Genomic DNA, 24477 nt, shown 5'->3' on the forward strand with positions numbered 1-24477 from the left:
GATTCAAGGAGGACGGCTGAGTGAATAGTTGTGTTTGCTGTCTATAATTCAGCCTCTACACATGCCAAAAGATGGGAGATGAGGCTCAGCCAGAGGGCCCACTACTCATTTACAAACCTGCTATTACTGTATTTTTGGACCATAGAAGCTCATAAGCAAAACAAATCAGTGTAAACCAGCACTCCTGCTCACATGATTTTATTTTGACTAATCCACTGAATCAATATCATATTATCACCAGTAGCAGCAGAGCTGTGAAACTGTAGGAGAGTTTGAACTGGAATAAACAGACTGGGTCACCAGATGTCAATCAAAATGTCAATCAGATAATGGATTGTGCTGATTGAGTGAAGGCTGGTTCAGGAGATGACATGCTTCAGAGGTTACCGTGCACTGCTGGCTGCCTGGAGCAGAGAGCATCTAGTGGTGGCAGACACTGCCTGCCAGACCTTCACCATGCTATGTGCATGTGCCTGCTCATCACTGAATATTGGTCATGTGCCCACTACCAGTCCCAGCTGGGCCCAGGCCAATATAGCCATTTATTCCAACGCCCCATGGCACGGGATATAAAATGGAGATGATCTATAATATTCCTGAAAACCATCATGCTTAGATACAACAAGCTTGCATGACATACTAATGATCATTGGATTACCATCATGTAACCTAATTGTTCTCACTGGAAACAAACTAATCATTGTTCAAACTTCTAGCCTTCTTCTACTAATGAGAGCATCAGGATCTGAGCCGCTGATAGTGGAAAACTGTATCAAAAAGCTTGTACCTTGACATATGTAGTGGTAGTAGTTTATTATTTTACTGTCTTCAAAAAGGGATTGTGATGATGTGCATTCATGAGCATCAGTAGGCTCGCAAAGAATGCAAATGTGGATTTGAGATGAGGACAGGGTTCAGTGTGGGGAGTCCTCGTGTACAACAGCAAGGTCAGTCAACAGCAGCCTGACAGCAGAGGTGTCAATATAACAGATGCCTGCAATGTTTGGAAGTCATCCACTGCCCTGTCCTTTCACATCCTCTGCCTGATTACATAGGTAGCAAATGAACCACTCCACAGAGGAGTACTGAGAGACCTCATTACGCCCCGCTTCCTACAACAAAATCACAAACTCAGATATAATCGAGTGTTTTTGGAGAGGAAATGATGGCCCGGGTGATAACACTGTATCTTTTGCTAAACACTAACACAGTAACTGAATTCTCAAATCAGATAACAGTCTGACTGGGAAAAAAACAACGAGAACATAACTCTCAAGAAACCTAAAACCAAACCACAGGAAGTCATTGTGTTGTTCAACTTGCATTTTAAGAATGAAATACTTTGTGATTGACATGTAGGTTTGCGCTTAACAGAGCTGTCTGGACAAGTTGTGACATCATGATATTTAGAAAGAGGAAACGTTGTGATGGCTGGATTAGGCAGTTTGCAAAGGGTCAGGACCCTGCTGACTGAACATGAGAAGCATGAGCTCCACCACAGTAGCAGGAGCACTGACCTCGGGCTATTTAAAAAGCCACCAGAGAATGCAATCAAATCTATGGTAAGATGCTCTGTACATGCTTATGAGTTCATTTTCATCAGTCGAACGGATCTTTAAATCGATCAACAGCTGTTTGGGAAACAAATAGACCTCTGCAGCAATTAGGGTAGTGCACATAAACTAATTTGATTATGCAAATGAACAGAGGGGGCTGTAATGAGATGGATTTCAACTGTATATGGAGCATGAGAGTGTTACTAGGGAATAATGCAATTCTTAACTGGGAGTCCGAAGGACAACATAGGAAGCCATCCTGGAAGGCCTGAGTCAAGGTGAAAGCTTGATTAATATCCCCTCACACTGGTCAAATAGCTGCTCTGCTGCCACCAGAAGTCAACTGTGTACCTAGTTTGCAAGATGTACTCTACTAATTTTGTAATTAACCCTTTAATTATTTGCATAGATAGAGGCATTAGATAAAGCATATCCAGGTAAGCATTTAACACAATGGGCTGCAGTGGAAAGCTTCAGCATGAGTTGACATGAGGAAGAGTGCACTGAAGGATGGGGGCAGCAAAGGAAGAGCTTATTATCCTAACAGTAAACCTCAGGGGCTGGTGGGGGGGTGGGTTGCTTCTCTGCCATGTCTCTAGAGTAGCCTGTGCTGACTTTGTTGTCCCCTACAGCTTGGAGGACAGCCTAATTCCCCAACTGAGATCTCTCTGGCTCAGGTGTGCCTCAGTAATAAGCATTACTTGTCAGAAATGGAAAGTAATTTCTTAATATACTATCCTGCCAGTGGAAAGGTTTGACAAGAACACAAAATCCACAACAACAGCATAGCAAAGTTATACACATAAACCATTTCCAGTCATTGATTCTGGCAAATGTCCAGCACATCGCCCCGTGCAATTATAAACAGTCAGGCCATTGAGTTAATCAATTCACACAGTCATTTGGACTGCAATAAGTCAGCTAGTGTTGCATAACAGTGGTGCCCTGCTAAATCACAGGCTGTGCCAAGAAATCACAACGCAACCTGCACAGCCTGCTGCCGCTGGCCTGCACTGCACTGGCACCCTCCACCAGCTCTGCAGCTGTGGTTTATCATGTTCTCAAACCAGTCCCACGCAAACCACATCTCATTTTAAGCAACAGCCCAAAGTACAGTGTTTGTAATACTTTTGTTTCCATTAAACACCAAAAAAACTGTTTATGTCAAACTTCACTACAGCAAAATACAAGCATGCAGTTTACTTATCAGTTATTATTTATTGATACAGAACAAAGCAAAATGCAATTATCACACATCCCTCTCTATCCTCGTGGCTGGAATTCCTCAGTCACAGAGCACGTGTTTTTCTAACTTGCATGGGGTATTTTAAAAGTAGGCAGGGGCAGCGTATAACAGCAAACCAGATTACAGTACAGGTGCAGGTTTTTCTTTTTCAACCACATTAGCATTCAAGGTAGGTATAACCATGCAAACACAGCAACAACACCTTGCTTTCTCGATAGTCTGGTAATGACAACTGTGCTGAACATAAGTTCTGTAGAGACGTGCTCTGTCACATACATTAATTTAACACAAGAGGTTGTTAGATTATGCTTAGAAAGAATCATACTTCATGTACTGTAACATTAGTACATATTTCTAAATCCGTTTTCAGTTTTAACTTTGTTTATTGTGAAGCAAACCGGTAGGCAGGGTATCCAGGAATACATAAATGAAATACACAGGAAACAGGCAGCAAGAGAGGACGGGCTGGGAAAGCAGCCATGTTTGTTATTAGGCAGCTGTATCTGCCCTTTGCACCTGGAGCAACAAGGAAAAAGACTACGGCCTGATTCATCAGTCAATGTGCTGCTACACACTATAACATGAACATTAACAATGCCATTACTTTGCTTCTGTGCTATATGAACACGGCTGTGCTGCATGGGTCTACTACATTTAAGGTCATTTGCATATTTTCTTCTCATGCAGCCAACCTGAAACTTCTATTTGTTTCAAGTCAACAAGTCATCTGAATATAGCACTGCGAGCCTTTGGTCAACAGTGGTCTCATTCTTCCTTCTCAGCGTTACAGAGAGCAAAGCAGGAACTCACAGGGTGGAAATGGATTCCCTGGGTCCAAAGCAAAGGATGTGGAATTTTGGAGCAACACAAGAAGGGATTTTCAGTTTGAGAGTTTCAGGACAGGAAACAAAGCACAACACAGACTGCAACATTGCATTCATTGAGTATTTTGTTCTCAGAGAGTGTTCCTTAAGTAGTGTTCAGGAGAAAACCTCGCACATTGTATTGTTGTGCAAGCATTCCTGTGCTACTACACATCGGATGGCAAATGCGACTCCTAATAACAAAAACAGTTGTAAACGTGAACAGGAATGAGAACAAGCTGAACAGACCTGTCCAAGGATCGAGATCTGTTTTGAGCTCAGCCATGACCAAGCCCTCACACATTCCTGACTAGTTCTCAGATTTCTGTCCACAGAAGAGACAACAGCAAAAAGCTCGGGTGCTTTTTCTATGTGGAATTATTTTTCCACCGCTGCCCACATAAGCTCGGCGTGGGGCACGAGCCTGCAACTCAGCTCACTGTTTTGATTCTTCACCGAGCACATTTCTATAATGCGTTCCAGAGAGAATGTACAGGCCAAACAGAGGAACAGTGTAGCAACTGGCAGGCATGTCGAGACAATACCGAGCACGTCATCAATATGTGGCAGCAGAGATAGCCTGCAGCAACACATCATCATCAGAATCCCAGATTTGATTATGGAAAGTTTTTTCCCCCCTTCCCTCACTTTCAGTAGTTGGTTGTCAAACCCTTTATCAAACCATAACCTTTTTTCTTTGTCTTCCGATCTCGGTCCCATTCTGTACTATTTTCAGCATGTATGAGGTTTGATGGGAGCAGAAAAGGGGAATTACACAGCGTCTGATCTGTGCATGATTGTGGGTTTTGGTTTGTGGTTACGAGTTGGAAGCAGGATGGCAGAAACCAGTCACAGGGAGCTCGTTTTAGTTTGTGGACATAACAGACCACCAAATGGGGACCTAAGCTGTCAGTCAGGTACAGAACAGTGGCCACTGGCAACACTTTGCACCTGTCCCACACTGGTGAACTCCCAGTGTCAGCAAGTCCTGCAGGATCTCCTCCGAACATATGTGCATTTTTGTGAGGTCAAACTTCCCCAAACTCTGTGGCAGGTGGGGTGAACAGGAGGGGGATTTTTCATTGTCTGCACGCATTTACTTGATGACAGTGCACTGAAAGGGGATTACATCACCACCATTGTAGCGTCCAAGCCCTCTGCTTTCCTCCATTGGTTGGTATAGAGTGGACTGTCCGATCCAGACAAAGACAGAGCATTCCAGCCGTTTAGCAAGCAGGAAATGCAGAATCGTAGTCAAACCTCATTACAGTCAAACTCATCAACCCCTCAGTCACCAGCAAAAAGACACTAAAAAAAATACTGGAGGCCATATTATCATCAAGTCATTTGACTTCTGACTATGGGCTGACTAATACGGGTCAGACACATCACTCATGTTCAAGCTAATGGGACCTTCCTTTTTTTCTAAAAGTAATTTGTTTCCAGCTGCTACTGGTGCTCATGTCAAAGCTCTGGAATATGTGACTCATTTTGGTCTCGAAGAAGCATTAAGAAATCAGCCTTGCAGCTAATATCAGCCATCGTGGTACACAGGATGATCCAAGGTCACATCTCAACGTCTAGTCTGTCATCAGTAGCACAGAGTTAGACGAGGCAGGGGCACGAACTTCAGATCAGCCAGTCAGGTGGCGACAGACGTTCCCAAAAACTGAGACCAAGAAACTTTGAGAGCTTAAACGTTTGTTACAGTAACAAAGGATCAAAGTAGCATTGGACATGAAATCACTGAATCAATATAGAAGAATGCACTTTGAACTTGGGAATCATAACAACAATCTCATTATTCATTATACAATTTAAACAGTTGACTTAAGCATTTCATGATGGCCACTTAGCATAATTACAGCTCACTCATACCAGAGCAGCAAATTATAAAGCAGTACAATGCTGCTCTTGTTGTCGTCTTTTATCTTTGCTCGAGCTATTCCCTTCGAGCCAATGCACGAGAAACAATAGAAACATAAGCTCAACTTAGCAACAGGAAACATCCCTCTGTGAATGTGTGGGCGCGCTACAAAGAAACTACTACAGATTAAGCACAACAATTGTTATTGTTATATGGAAAGTAAAAGAAAAAGAAAAGTGAAAATGTCCTTCAGGAGGGCTACTTATGCTGATAGGAAACATATTTAGAGTCATCTTGTGTGTAGAGATTAGAGATTAATAACATAAAACAAACAATCCTCTAATGGCTGCTGCAGCCTAAATGAGCCACTTTAAGACCCGTGCATCATAATTGTGAATGACATTTTTTTGTCAGCAGCATGAAGTACAGATTTGGCAGATTAAAACAAAGAGAAAGGGCCTGATTAATTCCCTATATGACGCTGCATCACAAAACGGAAGACGCCGTCCAGTGTGGATGAAGCAAGTAAACGGGACGGAGCCGAGAGGAGAGTCGCCAGTAAAAAATAGCGGTGGAGCTGTATGATCAGTCATGCCTACTGTGGATCAGCTAAGCCTATCAAGAATGCTAACAATCCTTGATCCTTGCCCAAAGCTAAACTCCGAATCATCCTTCCCTAACCTGCAAAACAGCCAAGTTATCCAAGTCTGACTAGCACTGCTGCTGCAGCAGCCACCGAGATAGGAGCCCAGTGATTTTTAATGTCTTACTCACACAGTGGAAACATTACTATGTGTGTTTGGTGTCTGTTGTTATTATCTAAACAAGTTTGTGTTTGCCTTGCAGCCATGCATTGCCAGATCAATCTATTTTATCAGGCTGCCCCCCACCATAATAGTTTGTCTGTTGCAAAACAGTCCAATAGAAGTAAAGCCTCAGTAGGTGTTATTCAGTAAAGAGCCTCCTGAACACCCTGGGGTACAGAATTCAGCACATAACGTGGCGTCTCACATCACCACACAATCATTTTAGCCTGATCTGAGTAATCCAGATGCTGGAAAAACAAACGAGGCAGATGTGGCACATGGAAATCACCTGACGTCTGACATATCTTCTCATGTGAGAACAGAACGGGGTGTACCATGCTGGAAGGAAATAGGAGAAATTCGGGTGGTAACAGTTGCCCAGAGAGAGAGAGAGAGAGAGAGAGAGAGAGAGAGGAGAGACATGCACACGTCCTGTGTGTGGTGATTTAACGTGCACGGTGCCACCTGTGAAGCGTCTCCTTCCAGCTGTGCCCTTGACAAACAGCGACGCAGCACACACATACACACATACATACATACATACATACATACATACATACATACATACATACATACATACATACATACATACATACATACATACATACATACATACATACATACATACATACATACATACATACATACATACATACATACATACATACATACATACATACATACATACATACATACATACATACATACATACATACGTTTTGACAGTCGTCGTCGCGGACGCAGCGTTTCTTGCCCATCGGGGTAGTTACAGGAAACACTGGCACCGACTGCGCACTGGCTCCACACTGCACCTCCACGCAGCACAACGCTGCGCTTTGTCCCCACCACCACCACCACCACCACCTCCTCCACCCTCCCTCCAGCCCACAGATGTGGCGTTTGGGCACCTCGTACCCAAAACGCCACCTTCTCTCTGGATGTCACACAACGCTCAGCGGGGTTTTTTGTTTTTTTTTTCCTGCTTTTTGTCTCAACTCGTAACAGTATCCCATGAGTGCGAAACCCAAACTGCGCACGGCTCTTCCTTACCTTCGGGGGAAACGTGTTCGCTCCGGTTCAGACCCGAAGAAGCCCCGGTGCCTTCCTCGGGGAGGCAACTTGGAAGTTTGATAGAAAGTTACGTGCTCGGCTCGCTGCGCTATGCAGCTGCTGGAGGGATGAGCTCATTGCAGGCTGCCTCCCTCCGCTCTCGCGCGCTGCCCCCGGAGTCTCGCGAGAAGGCGTCTTAGGGGGGGAAAGCAAACGTTGCCGTGGCAACAGTGCTCACCTGTGGCGGAAAGACCGAGGTGGGGGGGGGGATATGAAGAGCTCCCACTCTGCCCTAAAAAACGAAGGACGATCTAAATCTAAATGCAATTTAAATAAAAACCCTCTCATTTTCACACCGAGCTTTAACGTACATGTTGCTGCTCTCTATTGACCCTTTTCTATTTTTATTTGTTTAAGTTTAACGTTTCAAATGTTTGATTTTATTTATTTTATTTTTTTTAGCAATAGGTCAAACACTTTGTAGTCACAGTCAAGACACAAGAGCTTCAGTGTAGGAAAAATAAATAAATTAATTAATCAATTAAGAAACAATCTTTACAAAAAAAAGACAAAGAAACATTACTATTGCCAAACAAAGTTAAACATTGTGTAGGGTTATTTCAAACCAACAAAACTGTGAAAAGGATTTTCCAAAGCTGGAGTTTCTCTGATTTCTCTTTTTAATTCTATTACTGTAATTGTTTACATGTCTACATTGTTTCTGTAAATGTAATTAAGGGATTCATCTTTTAAAAACAAATGATCTGAAGCTGTCTGTAGAGTAGATGCTGAAGGAGGGGGCCCTTGTATTACACTGCTAGTGTGTGCCTTTTCTAATAGGCTACATCCAGACCAGTTCAAATCTGGGAAATACATTAATTCCTTCATCGTGATACCACAAACATTTGATGTGCAAAGATAAGACCAGGTTACAGCTACCACTGCCACTAAATGTCACTCGGTGTCAGGTGACTGTGAACGTTTCACTGTGGCAACATCAGAGCACTGCCTTGACTTTGTAGCCTGTGGCTCTGACATCATTAGCTGACATGGATATGAGTGGATGTGCAGAAAATCCACCGTTAATCTGCAGACCTTGGAAACAGGGCTGAAACACAGCTCATTACACTGTAGCGGGGCTGATGCTTTCCCAAATGCATGATTTGGGACTCATCTCCATGTTTCACTGTAGCATTTAAGCATTCTGCAAATGTGCAAGCTACTGGTACCAGCAGATCTCACTTAGAAATATAGACTGAGCAAAGCACTGGAGAAACCAGAGCTCAACAAATAAAGAATGAATCAGCCGTTTGGAGGATGCATAATGCAGAAGAACGACGGGAGTTATTTTTGTATGCAGTGACTACACACATCGTGATTCCACATCTGTCCTACTGTATTTCAAGCCTCATTTCTCTACCCATACAGATCTGTTTCACACATGAAAACATCCATCTTTGTCAACGTTTATATCTGATACCTTGCTGTTTGTGTGGGCAAATACAAATAAAATACACAAAACATCAGTGAGAGAAAAATGTGACTTTAATGCTTTTTCCAGTGCAAAGATTTCATGAGTGCATGCGCTGAATGCTAATTCATAAAAGCATGGCAGAGGTTTTCTGTTTGCATGATCAAATCCACAGCACCATCTGCTGGATAGGTTAGCACAGGACAAGAACTAAAAAGGAAAAGCAAAAGGAGATTCCCTTCTAGTCAATGTATTATTTTACTGAGGTGTTTCTTTAAACTTGGAAATCTACTATAAAATGTTTTCTCTCTCTCCTTGAGTCCACAATGTTTGAAAAATACACTGAATGTGTTCGTCCACAGTTGTTAAGCACTTATGAGGCCTCAGATAATATTCTCTAAGAGTTTCAGAATATCACCCTCATTTAATAAGGCTTAAAAGTGTGGAGGACAGAACATCAGCTTTGATGTTTAGGAGTGAAAAGGTGGAAGCTACTCTTAAGTCTTGGTTAATCTTAACAGTCTTTGAATATCTGGCTCGACGTCAATGGTGGGGAACTTTTTGCTGTATCTTTTAAAGGGCTCCCCTTCAGGCCCAATGAGGAATTTCTCAAAGTTCCAAGAGATGTCGGTCCGGCTGATGGGACTCCAAACCAGAAATTTGGGGTCCTGCACAAGGGAGTTGGGGTCGTCATCAGGATAGGGGAGCTTGTCTTTCAGGTAGGCAAAGACTGGGTGTGTGTTTGTTCCATTGACGTCACACTTTTCAAACATGGTGAAGTTGGGCTGAAAGCCGCCGCCTGGACGCACATGCTGCAGTGAATTTAAGATCTCACCATTGGAGCAGTTCTCCTGCAAAACACAAGTTTTTGTTTTCAGAACATTGAGGAAATTCGGTCTAGCTGACTGGGGTACAGGATTAAGGCTCATACTTTGACTGAAAATCCAGGTGAAAACAGCAATTAACATAATTTACGGTTACCTAAAGCATTATAAGTCAGAAAGCTCAGGATAATCTAATTGTACCAGCTAGAGTTTGGACACTATGCACTCAGGCTATTCCCCAGTTTGTGGGTAAACACAGTAGGGATCATTCTCAGTCAGAGAACATTAATTTTTAGAAGTGAAACTCTAGTCTGGCCAAGATGTAAAAACAGTTGTAAAGAAGCAGAATTCACTTAACATTAAATTGGGTGATGAAGTGCATTCATCAACATGTGATTTCTGGCCTGTGTCCACACAAGATTTCGCAGGCTCACACTGAAGTGCCTCAGATGAACACGCTGCAGAACTGACCTGATATCCAAACTGGTTACAGGGAAAACCCAGGACCACCAGCCGATGGGGGTACCTTCTCTGAAGCTCGTTGAGCTCGCTGAAGTCCCGGGTCGTGGTGCCTCAGAGCGAGGCCACATTCTCTATAAGGACCACCCGTCCCCTGAACACGTTGAAGTCCACCATATCCCCCTCCAGCGTGGTGGCCTTCAAGTCATAGAAAGTTTTGGCGATGAACGTCATCTTGACTCGTGTGCTTCCACACTGGAGGCAGACGGGGTCTCAGTATGTGCCAGTATCCAACCATTTGGTCACCTGATGCACTCAGAGCTCCCCTTCACTGGTGTCAGGTTGCTCTACGGGAAACTGATCTAGACTTGACACACGACACTCTTCATATGTTCAGATACATTGATGTACCACTGATTGTAGTACCACACAAGTCCATGTACATGTAGCTTTAAATGATTTACAACAAGAAATGTGTTTCTGTTTTTCCTAAATTCAGTATTCATTGCTTTAAACTCTGGTAATGCATTTCTGATACTCTCGGACTCTGTTAAACATTTATAACTATAATAAGCATCACTACATGTGGTCGAGTGGGGAAAATAATAGCAAGTGTTGCAGCACATACAGTATTTGGCTTTATGGTATCTCTTGGGCATGTATCGGTTTTCTCAGGCATTCAAAATTTAACATGTGATCACCTGTCTTTCACAGCATCATCAAATATGAATGAAGCTACTGTTCCAGCTCTCTACTGAACCAACGTCACTCTCAATCCAAATTTTGTGACTCAGCAAAAGCTCCAGTACAAAATTATATTTAAATATGAAATTTGAATTTATTTAATTATTATAACTTCAATTACATATATTAAAATTACAGTTCTGTGGCACCTCAGCAAACTAGGTTAAGCAGCAGTGACTTACTTACTGTGCTTATACACAAAACATAGTGATATCGGTGACATTCATAAAACACATTGAGAGCAAATTGAGATTCAGGAGGGTAAATATATCATGCACAACATTCAGAAAAGTCAATGAATATGGCACCGTCTCCCTTGAGGAAGTAAATCCATTGGGTAAAAGGAATCCATCCCTGCTTTGTTTGAGTTTCAAGGTGTAAATAATTCATCTCTGTCCCCTGGCTGCCTTGTCGCAGCATCTAAACTCTTCTTAAAATGAAAAGACGCCTTTGCTACAGATTCGCTGTTACTCATCAATTTGTTGATATGTGGCTTGCAAATAAAATAAAAAGGAAGGAAGAGGCTAGCGAGGTGGAATATGTTAAACTGTTTAAGTAGATGTTTAGTGCAAATCTGCATTTCACAAAAGAAAATGTGTGTGTGCTGTACTGATAAAGAAAATGAACACGGAGCCCCTGGTTATGGGGCTCAGTGAATATAAACTGGCCCCTGTGCTGTTAGTTGCAGCTACCTAACTGCATTTACTATTATGTAAATTGACTCACTCACAAAAAGTGAAAGCAGTCAAGCCCCCTCCTGCACAACAGGCCACAGAAGGCAGAAGAGGACTGAGTGAAAACACCAGTGAGGCACGACTGTCTTAAAGCCATGGCGCTGCTTTCAACAGGCACAGGCCTTGTGAGTGTTGTCGTCAGCGTATCGACTCCCCTTCTCATCCTCCAGAGCTGCCTTTTCTAGATAATCATCCAGGGCTCCCAGCAAGTTGTCCACGTCCCTCTTGTGAGCCTGCAGCACCAGCTCCGTCAGACGAGTGAATGACTGCAGGAAGGAGGAAGAAAATAAAAATGCGTGTATGCAAATGCAAAACAACGTTGCAGGAAGTTTCTCTGCGGTGTCACTCTGTAGCCCACCTCACTGATGTTACTGCTGGTCGAAGCACTGGTCTCAAAAAACTCCATTCCAAAGGACTCTGCAAGCTGCGAGGTTACATTTAATATGATTAGAAATAAGCACACCAAAAGTAACTGATAGCTTTAGTTATTTTTATATAACAGTGAGTTAAATTCCACACAAAAAGAAGATAAAAGCACAAAATTAGGCTCTATCAAACCTTGTTCCCTTGGTCCTTTGTCACCTGTCTCATGAGTTCTTCGTCAGACTTGTTTCCTATCAAGATCCTTTGCACCTTGTCAGGGGCATACTGCAGAAAAAACAAACATGAGACAGATTCATCTTGTCACTCGCTCTAATCCACTGGGTGTCAAGTGAGCAGCGACTGTTCAATAAGCTGTAGTACAAATATTGGGTCACTGTGAAGGGCAAAAAGTGCAGGAGAGTGGAATGAGCGTGCTTATTGACTCACTTCATCCACGTCACTGGCCCACTTCGCTATGTGCTGGAAGGACGGCTCGCTCGTGATGTCGTAGACAAAGACGATGCCCTGAACACGAATCCACAAAAAAAGGATTAGAGAAGGAACGCAAGTTTGACACATAAAAGTGATGCCGGTGTTCACACGGAGGGATCACCTGTGCCCGCCTGTAGTACTGCTTGGTAATGGTCTGGTAACGCTCCTGACCAGCCGTGTCCCTGCGCAGACGAGGGAAAATGCACATGAGGGAAAAGTAAAAGCACTAACAGTGAAGAGTGGCAGTAATGCAACTTACCAGATCTGTACTCGCACCTTGACTCCATCTATTTCAAGTGTTTTCATTTTAAAATCAACTCCTAGAAAAAGTAAAACAATAAGAAAACATCACGAAACAGACACGAGATGTCATACAACACAATCAAAAGGTCTAACATCTCACTTTGGAGCAACAATGACAAACTGGTGAAGAATCCTGCTCTGTAGTATTTTCTCTGGTCTCCTGAGAGACGACTTGACGCCATTACCCCTGATGAATAGTATCTCAGCCACTGTATAGTGTCAACTTTTAAAATCCCTTTTTTTATTTTTTTATTTTTCAATTAGCTTAAATAAACTTCTTTGTTGCAGTTGAGTTCCAGTGTGAAGTAACTTGCTTGCAATACTGTTCCTTCAATGCAGCGTCCCCAACACAGACTATTCCACGCGATCAATAAACGCTATCTTATCATCTCATATCCTGTGCTTTTACAACATCTGCTATTAAATGTCAACATTTTGTTGGTCGGCTGACTCCGGTGCCCGGCAGGATCTTTGTTTGAGAGGTCGTATTCAAATCCACCTCATTTGATTGAGATTTGAATGTTCTTGGAGAAGCAGAAAATGCACCTGCTGCACTAAGGAGCAAACTCCTGCCCCCACAGCGCTCATTTATTCAGTCTGGGAATTTGCATTAACATTGACGGCGTTGCTGGTGTCAGATTCAAACCGAGTTTTTTTACACGCTAAAGAAATGAGTAATTGGGTTAGTTTCTTCTTATTCCCACACACCTCTAAAGACCGGATTGTAGAAATTAGAACACAGATCTGGAGATATGACTCAAGTTGCTTAATGTTTACCAATCATCACAACATCTGACCTAAAAATTAAGCAGATTTTATGGACTATGCAAATAGCTGGGTCTAATCCTATGCCAAAGCCACCACGCAAGACCCAGCTCTCTGCAGCAGCGTGCAGTTGACAAACATTTTACCCTGAAGCAGGCTCCACAATACTAATCACAACCTACTGTGTAGCCTACTCTGTGTGTGTGTGTGTGTTGTCTAATTATTATTATTTTTTGTAAAACAGGCCACTTTCTTCCCTCTCATTAGTCTCACTGTCAGGAAAAGAGGCAACAGTGATATGAAGCACTAATGTGCTCTGTGAATAAAAACAAAGGAGCAAAATCATGTTTTCCTGTGGAGCTTCCTTTCCATTGTTAGTGTGCTCTCCCAAACATCCTATATTTTCCCATTACATGATGTATAGCTTTCTCTTTTTCAGTCAAGTTGTGACCAAGGCACTTTGCACTAAGCCCTCTGTGGTGATGGGCCTGCTATTTAACACTGTGAATAAAAGGAGCATTCAGTGGTGTCAAACTCCCAGATTCAGCTTCCACCATTCAGTAACAAGTATTCACTGATGTTAATCCGGTTAACCCGGTGAACCAGTGGCTACAGCAGACACCATATGTGTTTTGAAAACTTGTTGCGTGGCTTACCGATGGTGGAAATGTGTGATGGATCAAATTCACTTTCCGTGAACCTGCGCAGCATGCAGGTCTTTCCAACCCCCGAGTCTCCCAGCATGAGCAGCCTGCACAAAATGTCGTACTGCTTAGCCATGACTACAAACTCAGAATATAAGAGGAAAGCATGACTCTTCAAGTAGCTCCAGGCTGCTGTCCTTATTCATACAGTTGGCGTCCGCTGCCTTCAGGACCCCTCGAAATTTCCCTTTTCGGCGCTCGGACAATTTTCAGTCGGTTAGATTGAACAGTAAAGGAGACTAGTTTTAAAAACTTATTTGTTTATGTGATATTTTTTAAATAGATAGAGAACTGTTTTTGGGGTTTTCTATCAGAATTAAGCATGACGCCTACAGAAAAATATAGTGAACCTACTGAAACTAAAAAAATATTTAATATTTACCTTATATTTCCCCCAAACGTTGTCAAACATTTGTCTTTAATTTTATCACGACTTAAATAGTTTCTGCTTCACAATCACCACACTTCGTCATATAAACGACTGCACTCTAATGTATATTTTTCCGTTTCCATGCATCGAGGCAGTTAATATTCCTACGGCGCTCGGAGGCAGCACGCTACCTGCATCCTGATGATTCTGCCTCAGGTAGGACACGACGCGGTAGTTAGTCTAAATTCAATATTTAAACAAATAATAAAGTTAGAGCTGTAGCCAGGCAAAATGGCCCCAGTAAAACCACACCCAGCTATGAATATACTGTCCAACAAGTGTAATGTAGAAATGTGTATTTTTAAAATGTACAAAAAGTTGTTGCTTTACACTGACAGTATCTAATTCTGGTGGTAAAATCCTTCATTATTTATTTTTCATTTATTTCTGCAAAACACAAATGAAGACGTGTTTCTTGATGCAACACTACCGTCTTCTTCATTTCTGTTTCAAAGTACAAAAACGAATTTGAATATTCATTTTCAACAACCGACACCACAGTTCAAACACAGGGATATAGAAATGTTTAAAGTGGTTAATGTCCTCCAGTAGTTCAGTGCATTAGCCCTCAATCACTTTTATTACATTTTTCACTTTTCAGACATTAACTGCAGCTGGACAAGTTAATTCCATCACTCATAAGATGTTATGAATAAACATGTTGAGCCACAAATACATCCCAAAAAGGATAAAATAGTTTTATTTATAGTCTCATAATAAAGGTATGCCTTAACTTGCAAGACACCCGTTGGCAGTATGTACAACATACCTGTAATTTCCATGGAATGGAACAAACAAATATCGATTACATACACACTAATTTCCCTCTGCATAAAGGAAAGAAAAGAAAGATAAACGTTCCCAGCACAGGCAAATGTTTCGAGGGAAGGCTTCTCATTAGCGGAACTCACACCATTTAAGAATATACAGTTTCATGTACTACACACTGAAATGGACTTTCATTACCAAAAATAAAGGTCACTGTCCTTTAACTGTATTGTATTAACATTCAGTATCCATTAGGGGATTTATTTTATAGTCACACTGTTTTTAATAATAATAGAGGAAAATAAATAGTTGAACCTGTGAAAAATCCAATAAAACAACAGGTCAACTTGATCACCATCCTTCGTTCTAGGGAAAACCTCGAGCCAAACTTAGAGGAGGTCAGACAATAATGCATAAGAATAAAAAAAACAATCAATTTTGGTGCATCACTATAAATAAAAGGGATTCGTTTGATTACACAAACATTTTCAAAGACAAAAACTTCAGCCACCAACACTGAATAACGAGGGTTGCATCTTGCATAACAGACTCTTTTTTTCTTCTTCTTCAAAAGCAACTTCACATTCTTTTTTGGAAACCTATCAACATTAAAAAGGTGAACTGTGTCGAATTATCATTTTGTCAAAAGTCATAGTCTCACAGCTCCTTCAACAGATTGCAGAGGTTGTAAAAACAACCAAAAGAAAAATAAAATCTTTTTATAGCTTTACTAATGCCCCCCCCATTTGATTATGAATGGTTACTATGAAGTCTGAAAAGCATCAGGTCCTTCAAAACTGAAGAGCTGCCTCACTTTGGGAGTCTTAAAGGTTGTAGCTGGGCCACAGGAAAAGTGACAGGATGCTTGCCAGGAGGAAAAAGGAAGGTAGAAGCGTTTATACATAATAGCACCTCTCACATCATCCCCACCTCGTCTCCTGGACTAGCATAAGAAGGCAGGACTGAGTGCGGACAGGTAAGAGGAGCCGGGGCTGGTGGATACAGAGTGTCTGTTTGAAGAATCGGGGCGACTCAAATCTAGCTGGGCTCCATGCACAGCTTCTTTCTGCTGGGCTGCTCATCTGGCTCAGATTCAGAGCTGGAGTCGGACCCGCCGTCGAAGGCGGACACCGCGCTCCCTTTGCGGTTCGTGTACAAGCTGCTGTCAGAAGAGTAGTTTGTCTGGAGCTGAGTGTTCCCCTTGGCCTTCTCCAGTGCGCGAACTGCAAGAGGTAGACGAACACAGCGCAACGGTAAATACCACTGATCAAACCCGCAGCTAACAGACGATGTCACGCTGAGTCGTACAAATTCATGTAGAACAAAAACCATCCCTCCACTTACCCTGCTGCTCCAGCAGTGCGTTCTGCTTCTTTAAGTCATCAATGTCTTGCTGGTGGGTATGGTTTTTTCGCCTCATGAACTGGATGTACTCAGTGGCTTTGTCTAAAATCTGTGCTCGGGAGGCCTGTTTAACACAATTCTGTCAGCAGAAATGTCAGAGCGATTGGGCAACATTGCGATGAGTATTTATTGAGATAGAACATGTACATGTACATCACAGTTATGCAGAGATCAAAATGTTACACATGCATGTAAATATTAGATAGAACATTAACTAAATACTTTACTCAAGTACTGTAATAATACCAACACAGCTACTTTTACTAAAATAAACTATTTGTACACTGATGTGAAAATTGAAAACTGGTATCTTAATGTTAGCACCAAGACAGAACACTAACTCACCTTCTCTCCCTGCAATGAAGGCACAGAATCCCGTAAACTGTGAAAGCTGTCTTTAATGTGGTCCCTGCGTTTGCGCTCCAGCGCGTTGTGATGTGCTCGCTTGTCTGCCTGCAAGGAGACGGGCAATGTTTAGAGCCAAAATTTTATAATAAACAGGATCATTAATACATATTCAAGATAAAACCAAGAGTTTTTGTGATTTGATTTCCACACTTTTCTACGCAAAACAAAGGCAACAATTTAAAGCTACAAGCAACATGCAAACGCTCGTCTCTTCTTCTAGCATAAGAAGGCAAACAATTTACAACAAGGTTTGTCTTTTACAGGATCCTTGTGTCCATGTATACATCTAATTCAACTGACATTTTAAGGCAGAAACTTACTTAATGTTTAAGTACACTGTTTACAAGGATGTGACCTCTGTTTACAGATTCTCAACTGACGTTGTGCTGTTTCCTCTGAGATGTTTAGCGGGCAGCGTATCCCAACAGGAAACTGAAATGTACTCAGGTGCAAAAGAGTCGTCACTCTCGTGTCTCTGGGATACCATAGTTCAACTTAGTATTGCATTGTTAAATTAGACGAAAGAAAACAATGTGTTACCATCTAACTCCTTGCCGAACAACATGGTCAGAAGTTGCTGATAAATACACGGAACAATTTGAGACACGCAGACTGGACATAATAAACTGCATTACACTGCTTTTCAAAACCACGGTACACCAGCCTAGAACACCTTTCTGGGCAAAAAGTGTAATATGGAAAAATACTTGTTTGCCACAGTTTAGGGAGTACAAGAAGTACATTATATAAACCGTATTAAACTTCCCTCTATTCAAATATCCTCATGCCTGTAGCTAAAAAAAACTTATACTACAGAGGTGGTAGACTTGGTTGTTGATGTAGTCCTGCTCCTCTTAAATGCCACCAGATGACATCATCTGAACTCTGATCTCGTGGGGCTTTTTCAGCTAGAAGCAAGAATGATATTTTAATACAGATAAGGCAAAGGAATGTTTAATATTATTCATTCACATATACTCCCACGAGTAGAATCAGAGTAAGGTCAAGAGTAAGTAAGTAAGTAAGTAAGGTCTGGGTGAGCCTGTAACATGTCAACAACACAGGCCTCACAGGCCTAACAATATATAAATAATGTGGCTGGTCTAGGACCCAAAGCTGAAGATCCCAGTATGATCAAATGGGAGGGGCGATTTAAGTGATTTCAGATGCACTTAATGAAAACACCACAGCACATTTACAGATAATAAAACACATCTGGTTTGTATGAATGAGAAACATTTAATTATCACGCACTGCAGACTTGGCACTGCCTCTGCAAAGAGCAGCACTGGGTTATTGTTGTAGTGTTGTATTTTTATAAAGATCCAGGGGACCGACTGTAAAAACAACAACAACAACAACTGGGCAGTTCCCTGTAATAGCCTTCTCTGGTGTCATATCGGAGGCAGCTGAATAACATTGCAAAGCCAACACACAGAGAACAGAGCACTGTAACCTGCTGGCGGTACAGGTCTACTAAATATAGCTGCCCGTTAGGCTGATGTGAAGGGATTACCCTTTTATCCGTAAAAGAGAAGCGCAGCATGATAGTCAAAGTATGATAGTTAGGTAAGAAGCTGCTGTAGCAAAATAAGTTTCTTTTAAATGATCGTCTTTCACCAGATGAGCGACTGATTAACTGCTGCTGTCGCATCATGCTTTCAATATGTCAGCAGCTTCGACTTTAACCCAGTATTTTTATTAACAGGTAGCCTTTATTGGACAAATTGACCGAAACTTATAACAACACGAACAACCAGAACGAGATCTGGCACTTTGTTAAGACAAGCTGGTGTTGTGTGTGTTATCCTGAGCTATCATGTTAACGTTAACCAATGTCGAACAGCTTTAACGGAGCAAAAACGACGCCACTTTCTCAACACACTCACTGGCTCGGTTTATATTTACAAGTCAGCCAGCACCCCACGAAACATTTTTATATAAGAGCTCCATCGCTATTTGCCTTAAAATCTAGTGTTAGTAGCCAAGAAGTCGAGGTCGCTAGCTAGCTAGCTAGCTAATCAGATAGCGTAGGTTGTCAAGAATGGTAAAGTTGCTGTTTGGCTAACAAACTAGCTAGCTACTTCCAGAGGAAACTAAACCACATACATCGCTGTCGACTTCGATGTCATCGTTTTCGCTCATTCTTCGGTAAAAAAAAATGTATGAGAGAGAAAACAAGCAGCTGTCAAACAAAGTGCAGCAACAACTGTAGGCAAATAATAAAATGTGGCACGGAAATCTGCTACTGCACAGACATGACGATCAACGGTTTCTCTACACACGTGATTCGCCTACACATGGACGGCAAAACATTCACAGCGCATGCGCAACAGGCACTTATGGGTAATGTAGTAAATCTGTTAACGCAGGCGAAGCCCCTAGCTGCGGTAAACAGGGTGGTGGAATCTGAACTACATATCCAACCAGTCCACGAATTTGGACGCGCCCAGCAAAATATACTGGTTCATCCTCCTGTTTTACAGATTTAGGGCATAATAACAGTATTTAATTGCAATATATTTAAAAACAAATCTTCATTGAATCAATGCACCTGAACATATACAATTACATTTGCCATGGCATGCTCTTTAACATATTTGCCTTTTATTATTCTGTGGCAATAAAGACATAAATGATCAAGTCTGCAGTTTGACTGGTCTTTTTGAGCAGGACAGTGTGCTATAATAACCGGGCTCCTCTCTCAATATAGTATATGAGGCCAGATGGTGGCCTACTGTAACTCACTTGCTGCCCTCCCCCACTCACCACCCATGGCTGCAGACTTGCCTCCATAGGACCTTTAAATAGCTTCTGCAGCAAGCTACTGCAGAAAGGGTGTCCTTTGTTATCAGGAAGGTATCATATCTGATTTTTCGGAATAAAACGTAATATAGATTGTTTTTTGTTTATAAAAAAACCCACAGAATTAACACAAAATGTTTAGTTGTGTGTGCGCTGTTTACCATATTTCATGAAAATATGAAATGATCAGTAGTGGACATACATCAATGAATAAAGGCACTTACCTTTTTTTTGTATAAAACTGATTTACCCAGACAGAAATTTAACTGTGATACATATAATGTGCCTAAAGTAATAATACTAAAAACAAAAAAAAAAACGTGGACCCTTGGAATTAATAACAAGAGCTTCCTGTAGCTGTAGATCAGACCTGCACATTATTCATTGTTCAATTTTTGTCAATTTTTCCTGCAGAACTGTCATATTCTTTGGATCATTTGTAGATTGCCATTTTACAATTCAACTCAATTTGACAAATGTTCAATAGATGGTAATAATCCTACGACAGCTTCTCATCCCAACAGAGAATCTAAACTCTAGGTGTTAATATAGGTTCTCAATGCCTTTAACCTGCCAATATTATGACTGTAAATGACAAAACTACATCCTTGTATGAAGTTTTTATCCCACACAATTATTATTGTTATTGGTGTAAACAGCCCAGCAGTTTCCCATCAGAGGGCCCCTTTTTCAGACAGACTCTGTCAGGCAAACTCAATTCTCTGCCTGATTGCCTCATGTTAATTGAAGGTCTGTTTACACATCCAAGGAAGGCCAAATGAAAACTAACAACAGAGTAGCACACTGTTTCTCTAGAAGCGCAAAAGCAACAGCATTCTTTCCACATTATCAAGCCTTCCAACCTCGGTCTTTGCCACGGTGCACTGAGAAAGAGGAATTAATGGATAAGAGACGACTTCCAGTAGACGGCCTTTGACATAGATTGTTTGGAAATCTGTGCGACTTGTCAACTTGAAAACAGACATGTATACAGAGTTCTGCAGAACTTGTTTTCAGATGGCTTACATCTGAAATTCACTGCAGCATTTGCATCCAACCATGTCGTCACAAGCACCCGCTGACAGATAGGGGAGGGCAGGGGGGCCCAAACTCGTAGAAAAGGATCAAGGGCGCAAGAATGCAAGAGGAGTTGAAAACTAGTCTGTGAGGGAGGCCAGAGTGAAGCTGCAGAAGCTGGACTGAAATGAAGGTAAGAAGATGTTACTTGGGCTGTTATTAGAATATATAAAAACAAATGAAAGAGCTTCGTGTGGTTAAAACATATGCTAACTTGCTTTGTTATAATAAACACAGACAGTGCTGTATGATCTTTCACATCCGTGACATAGTGCATTTATGATAGTACTCTATTTTTTAAATCAATGATTAAGACTATATTCAGTGCATACATGGTTTCATTTAAAAAATATCGATTAAACCAGTTTTCACATTTCCAGGGTATCTGCCAATATATTATAAGAAATATTAAGTGAAACAGTATACACTTTTTCTCTCTACGATGCAAAGAGGCAAAAAGTTAATGAGTCACATGGCAGTTTGTCTCGTGCACATGTAATCCATGTGTATGTTGGTCACAATGTAATGACCGGTACAATGTGACCAAGCTGGAAACACAAACAGCTCACTTACCAAAACATCACTGTTAACACTGAATTCAGTGAACTCCATCTCTCACCAATCATCACATTTGAATAAAAAGGATTAAATGTGTACAGTAACGCACAAATCTGCAGTACCCTTATTCTTTTTGTGGTCAGGTTACCATCGTTTTCAAGGATTTGCCTGTTCTAGTTGATCACAACCTCTGTTTACATTTCCTCTACTGTCCACGCAGTAGGCAAAAAGCAGTGCACTGTGCACTTTGTGCACACCCTGCATGTGGCTGAAGGCTTGTTTTCTTTTCTTTAAAAGACATGCACGGAATATCAAGTGATTCTTTTCAACATGTTCCTTTTTGTTGACTGGATTGATGATCATGCAGCTTGACGTTCACCACAGTAACAGCTGATAATGGGCAGCATGCATATGTTACTTCAAGAGAAATGGTGATAAAAAAGAAATTATGCGTGACCATAGAGTGAAGTCCAGGCCAGAGTTTGCCATTCATCACTGGAGCACCTTATGTGTATTAATACACAGCTGAAAATAGCCCCAACAAATTAATCGTGGTTGAGTTTATGCACGTTTGTAGCAGCTATTTATTTTATTTTGTTAACTAAAAAATGTAGCCACGTAGGTCCAACATGGCCTCTTTTAACAAACCCCTGGCCAACATGGCAGCTTATAGTCTCAGACAATACAATCCAACATAAACTAGAACCAGTCAACACTGTTTAAAGCGGTAAAGATGCTTTTTCTTCTTTGTGGAATAGGTAAAAATCATTTAAGAGTAACCACAGAGTATTGCACAGAGTGCCACAATGAATGGGACAGAAGCGTTCCAGGAAATAGCTGGTATCTATAATGAAGGAATTACCACTGGCAATGGAACCATGGGCCTCCTAGAGAACTCCCGTCTGGACAAAGTCATCAACATCTTCACTGTCGTCATCCTCTTCATCAGCATGATATCTATCGGCTGTACAATGGAGCTTTCCAAAATTAAGGACCACGTCGTCAATCCAAAAGGAGCAGTCATAGCGCTGCTGGCCCAGTTTGGCATCATGCCCCTGGCTGCTTTCTCTATAGCCAAGATCCTACAGTTGGATCCCATCAAGGCTATGACTGTGCTCATCTGTGGCTGCTGTCCAGGGGGAAGTTTATCAAACATTTTTTCACTAGCCATCAAGGGTGACATGAATCTCAGGTAAGCCCTCGTTTATTTAATGATTAATTAAATCCTTACAATATTTTAAGCAGCGTCAGAACAATTTCTGTCTCACCACAGATTGTCAATAACAAAACTGTACTAAACAGGATTCTAGTTTTACATTTTTGAGACACTTTTATTTCAGATAAATCAGCCACATAATGTCTCCTCTCTGTTTGATATCCTCCCAGCATCGTTATGACCACTTGCTCCAACATCGCCGCCCTCGGTGTGATGCCTCTGCTGCTCTATATCTACTGCCAAGGATTTGCGGGTCTGGAAAATGCTGTACCATATGTCGGCATCATCGCTGCTCTCGCGTTCACCCTTGTGCCTTGTGTCATTGGTATTGTCATTAACCACTATAAACCACAGTACGCGCTCATCATCAAAAGAGTGAGTGATTAAGCCGTAACAGTGGAGCAGTGAGTCCAAATCAGTAGTGGAAATGAGAAAGGGAGAATCCAAATTATTTTGTCATGTTCAGAGTCATGTAACATTTAAGATGATTGAAAAAGAACACTAGTAACACCTTCACTCAAACTGTCCCTCTCGACAGGTTGGCCTCAGCATCCTGGTAATCTCTAGCATTATAGTTTTTGCCCTGTCTGGCATTTATGTTAAAGACATCCTATGGATGGTCCTCACTGCAGATGTTCTGGGCGCCGCTGCACTGCTCCCACTGATTGGCTTTACGATGGGATATGTCATGTCTGTCATATGTCAGCTGAACCCTCAGTAAGCAAACACACACTAGATGTACACGTGTTTGCCACTATTTTATTTTTCTATATTTAATCAAATTGATACTTTGGAGTGTCATATTCAAATAATGTAATATCAAAACTAATGACAACTGACTTCTTTTCAGATGCACTAGGACCATCTCTATGGAGACAGGATGTCAAAATATCAATCTGTGCGTTACCATCATGAAGGTGGTCTTCCCATCTGAGGTCATTGGACCCATGTTTCTCTTCCCTCTTGTATACATCACGTTCCAGTGTGCAGAGGCCCTTCTCTTAGTCCTGTGCTTCAGATGTTATGAGACGTTCAAGACACAAGCTCAGGGTAAATGTCACAGCTGTCTATGTGTATTTTTATAGCGGGAGCCTGGGAATAAGGGTTGAAGAGGTCACAGCACGTGCACTCTCACCACACATTTATTACAAATGCTCATTTTAATTAAGTCTAATATTGTCCTTATGTTGCACAGATATGAAAATATACAAGAATGTTGATGTTCAACTAGAGCTGGTGAAGTTATGACAGCATCTCAGACAACCAACGGAGAGCTGAATCCCGCTCACTGAGGATGTCGCTATTTACCTCCCCTTCCTGTTTCTGTATAATCTGGTTACTCAGATTGTAAAGCAAGTACAAGAGCTAATACTGTATTTTCTTTTTAGATCTAATCAAATTCTTAAGGTAAATGTGATGTGTAATGTCAGAAAGTTAATAGATAAAAATTATTTTTGATTTTGTATTTATATTTTTCTATTCAAATATTGGATGCATGACTAATTTTATGACTGGAGTGATTATAGAACATTTTCGGTTTGAGCATAAATTGTTTACATGTCAT

The 24477-nt window shown here is 41.5% G+C and overlaps 5 protein-coding genes across 7 annotated transcripts in view; 1 reads left to right on the top strand and 4 right to left on the bottom strand.

Moving 5' to 3' along the window:
- Positions 1 to 7528, bottom strand: part of LOC113158753 (signal-induced proliferation-associated 1-like protein 1) — a 32643-nt gene extending 25115 nt beyond the window's left edge. The window contains exon 1 of one of the 2 annotated variants that reach the window (XM_026354918.1): positions 7389 to 7528. The gene's annotated coding sequence lies outside the window, so the exon portion shown is untranslated. Of the gene's footprint in view, positions 1 to 7054; positions 7140 to 7388 lie in introns of those variants that run through there. The other variant, XM_026354919.1, reaches the window with a different exon arrangement.
- A 1473-nt stretch (positions 7529 to 9001) lies between these two features.
- gpx2 (glutathione peroxidase 2) lies at positions 9002 to 10917 on the bottom strand. The gene is made up of 2 exons (XM_026355566.1): positions 10155 to 10917; positions 9002 to 9710 (listed from the first exon to the last, which is right to left on the bottom strand). Exons 1-2 carry the CDS (start codon positions 10374 to 10376, stop codon positions 9357 to 9359), a joined length of 576 nt encoding a protein of 191 aa, XP_026211351.1. The 5' UTR covers positions 10377 to 10917; the 3' UTR covers positions 9002 to 9356.
- Positions 10918 to 11366: 449 nt separating this feature from the next.
- Positions 11367 to 14394, bottom strand: LOC113159213 (ras-related protein Rab-15-like). Its single transcript, XM_026355793.1, has 7 exons — positions 14200 to 14394; positions 12735 to 12795; positions 12597 to 12657; positions 12431 to 12508; positions 12179 to 12268; positions 11979 to 12044; positions 11367 to 11886 (listed from the first exon to the last, which is right to left on the bottom strand). The coding sequence occupies exons 1-7, from the start codon at positions 14321 to 14323 to the stop codon at positions 11728 to 11730; spliced, it is 639 nt and encodes a 212-aa protein (XP_026211578.1). The 5' UTR covers positions 14324 to 14394; the 3' UTR covers positions 11367 to 11727.
- Positions 14395 to 16273: 1879 nt separating this feature from the next.
- LOC113159698 (protein max-like) lies at positions 16274 to 19548 on the bottom strand. Of its 2 annotated transcripts, none has more exons than XM_026356545.1 (4): positions 19367 to 19548; positions 17195 to 17302; positions 16790 to 16913; positions 16274 to 16668 (listed from the first exon to the last, which is right to left on the bottom strand). In XM_026356545.1, exons 1-4 carry the CDS (start codon positions 19400 to 19402, stop codon positions 16484 to 16486), a joined length of 453 nt encoding a protein of 150 aa, XP_026212330.1. In that variant the 5' UTR covers positions 19403 to 19548; the 3' UTR covers positions 16274 to 16483. The 2 variants fall into 2 exon arrangements, with proteins under 2 accessions (XP_026212330.1, XP_026212329.1); XM_026356544.1 differs by having other exon boundaries at positions 16790 to 16928.
- A 1647-nt stretch (positions 19549 to 21195) lies between these two features.
- On the top strand, positions 21196 to 24455 carry LOC113159731 (sodium/bile acid cotransporter-like). Its single transcript, XM_026356599.1, has 6 exons — positions 21196 to 21272; positions 22456 to 22889; positions 23084 to 23288; positions 23452 to 23630; positions 23764 to 23963; positions 24109 to 24455. The coding sequence occupies exons 2-6, from the start codon at positions 22504 to 22506 to the stop codon at positions 24159 to 24161; spliced, it is 1023 nt and encodes a 340-aa protein (XP_026212384.1). The 5' UTR covers positions 21196 to 21272; positions 22456 to 22503; the 3' UTR covers positions 24162 to 24455.
- Positions 24456 to 24477: the final 22 nt, after the last annotated feature.

The sequence above is a fragment of the Anabas testudineus genome, chromosome 12 (assembly GCF_900324465.2).
Source record: "Anabas testudineus chromosome 12, fAnaTes1.2, whole genome shotgun sequence".
In the NCBI taxonomy this organism is placed as follows: domain Eukaryota; kingdom Metazoa; phylum Chordata; class Actinopteri; order Anabantiformes; family Anabantidae; genus Anabas; species Anabas testudineus.

Excerpts from the sequence above, each read along its gene's own strand:
- LOC113159731 (XM_026356599.1), top strand. The coding sequence starts at position 22,504 with ATGAATGGGACAGAAGCGTTCCAGGAAATAGCTGGTATCTATAATGAA. Across the intron at positions 23,631-23,763 it reads ATATGTCAGCTGAACCCTCA|ATGCACTAGGACCATCTCTA; the intron begins GTAAGCAAACAC and ends ACTTCTTTTCAG. Across the intron at positions 23,964-24,108 it reads GTTCAAGACACAAGCTCAGG|ATATGAAAATATACAAGAAT; the intron begins GTAAATGTCACA and ends TATGTTGCACAG.
- LOC113159698 (XM_026356544.1), bottom strand. The coding sequence starts at position 19,402 with ATGAGCGAAAACGATGACATCGAAGTCGACAGCGAT. Across the intron at positions 16,929-17,194 it reads CTTCATTGCAGGGAGAGAAG|AATTGTGTTAAACAGGCCTC; the intron begins GTGAGTTAGTGT and ends TTCTGCTGACAG. Across the intron at positions 16,669-16,789 it reads CGCACTGCTGGAGCAGCAGG|TTCGCGCACTGGAGAAGGCC; the intron begins GTAAGTGGAGGG and ends TACCTCTTGCAG.
- LOC113159213 (XM_026355793.1), bottom strand. The coding sequence starts at position 14,323 with ATGGCTAAGCAGTACGACATTTTGTGCAGGCTGCTCATGCTGGGAGAC. Across the intron at positions 12,658-12,734 it reads AAGGTGCGAGTACAGATCTG|GGACACGGCTGGTCAGGAGC; the intron begins GTAAGTTGCATT and ends TCGTCTGCGCAG. Across the intron at positions 12,045-12,178 it reads CAAAGGACCAAGGGAACAAG|CTTGCAGAGTCCTTTGGAAT; the intron begins GTTTGATAGAGC and ends GTAACCTCGCAG.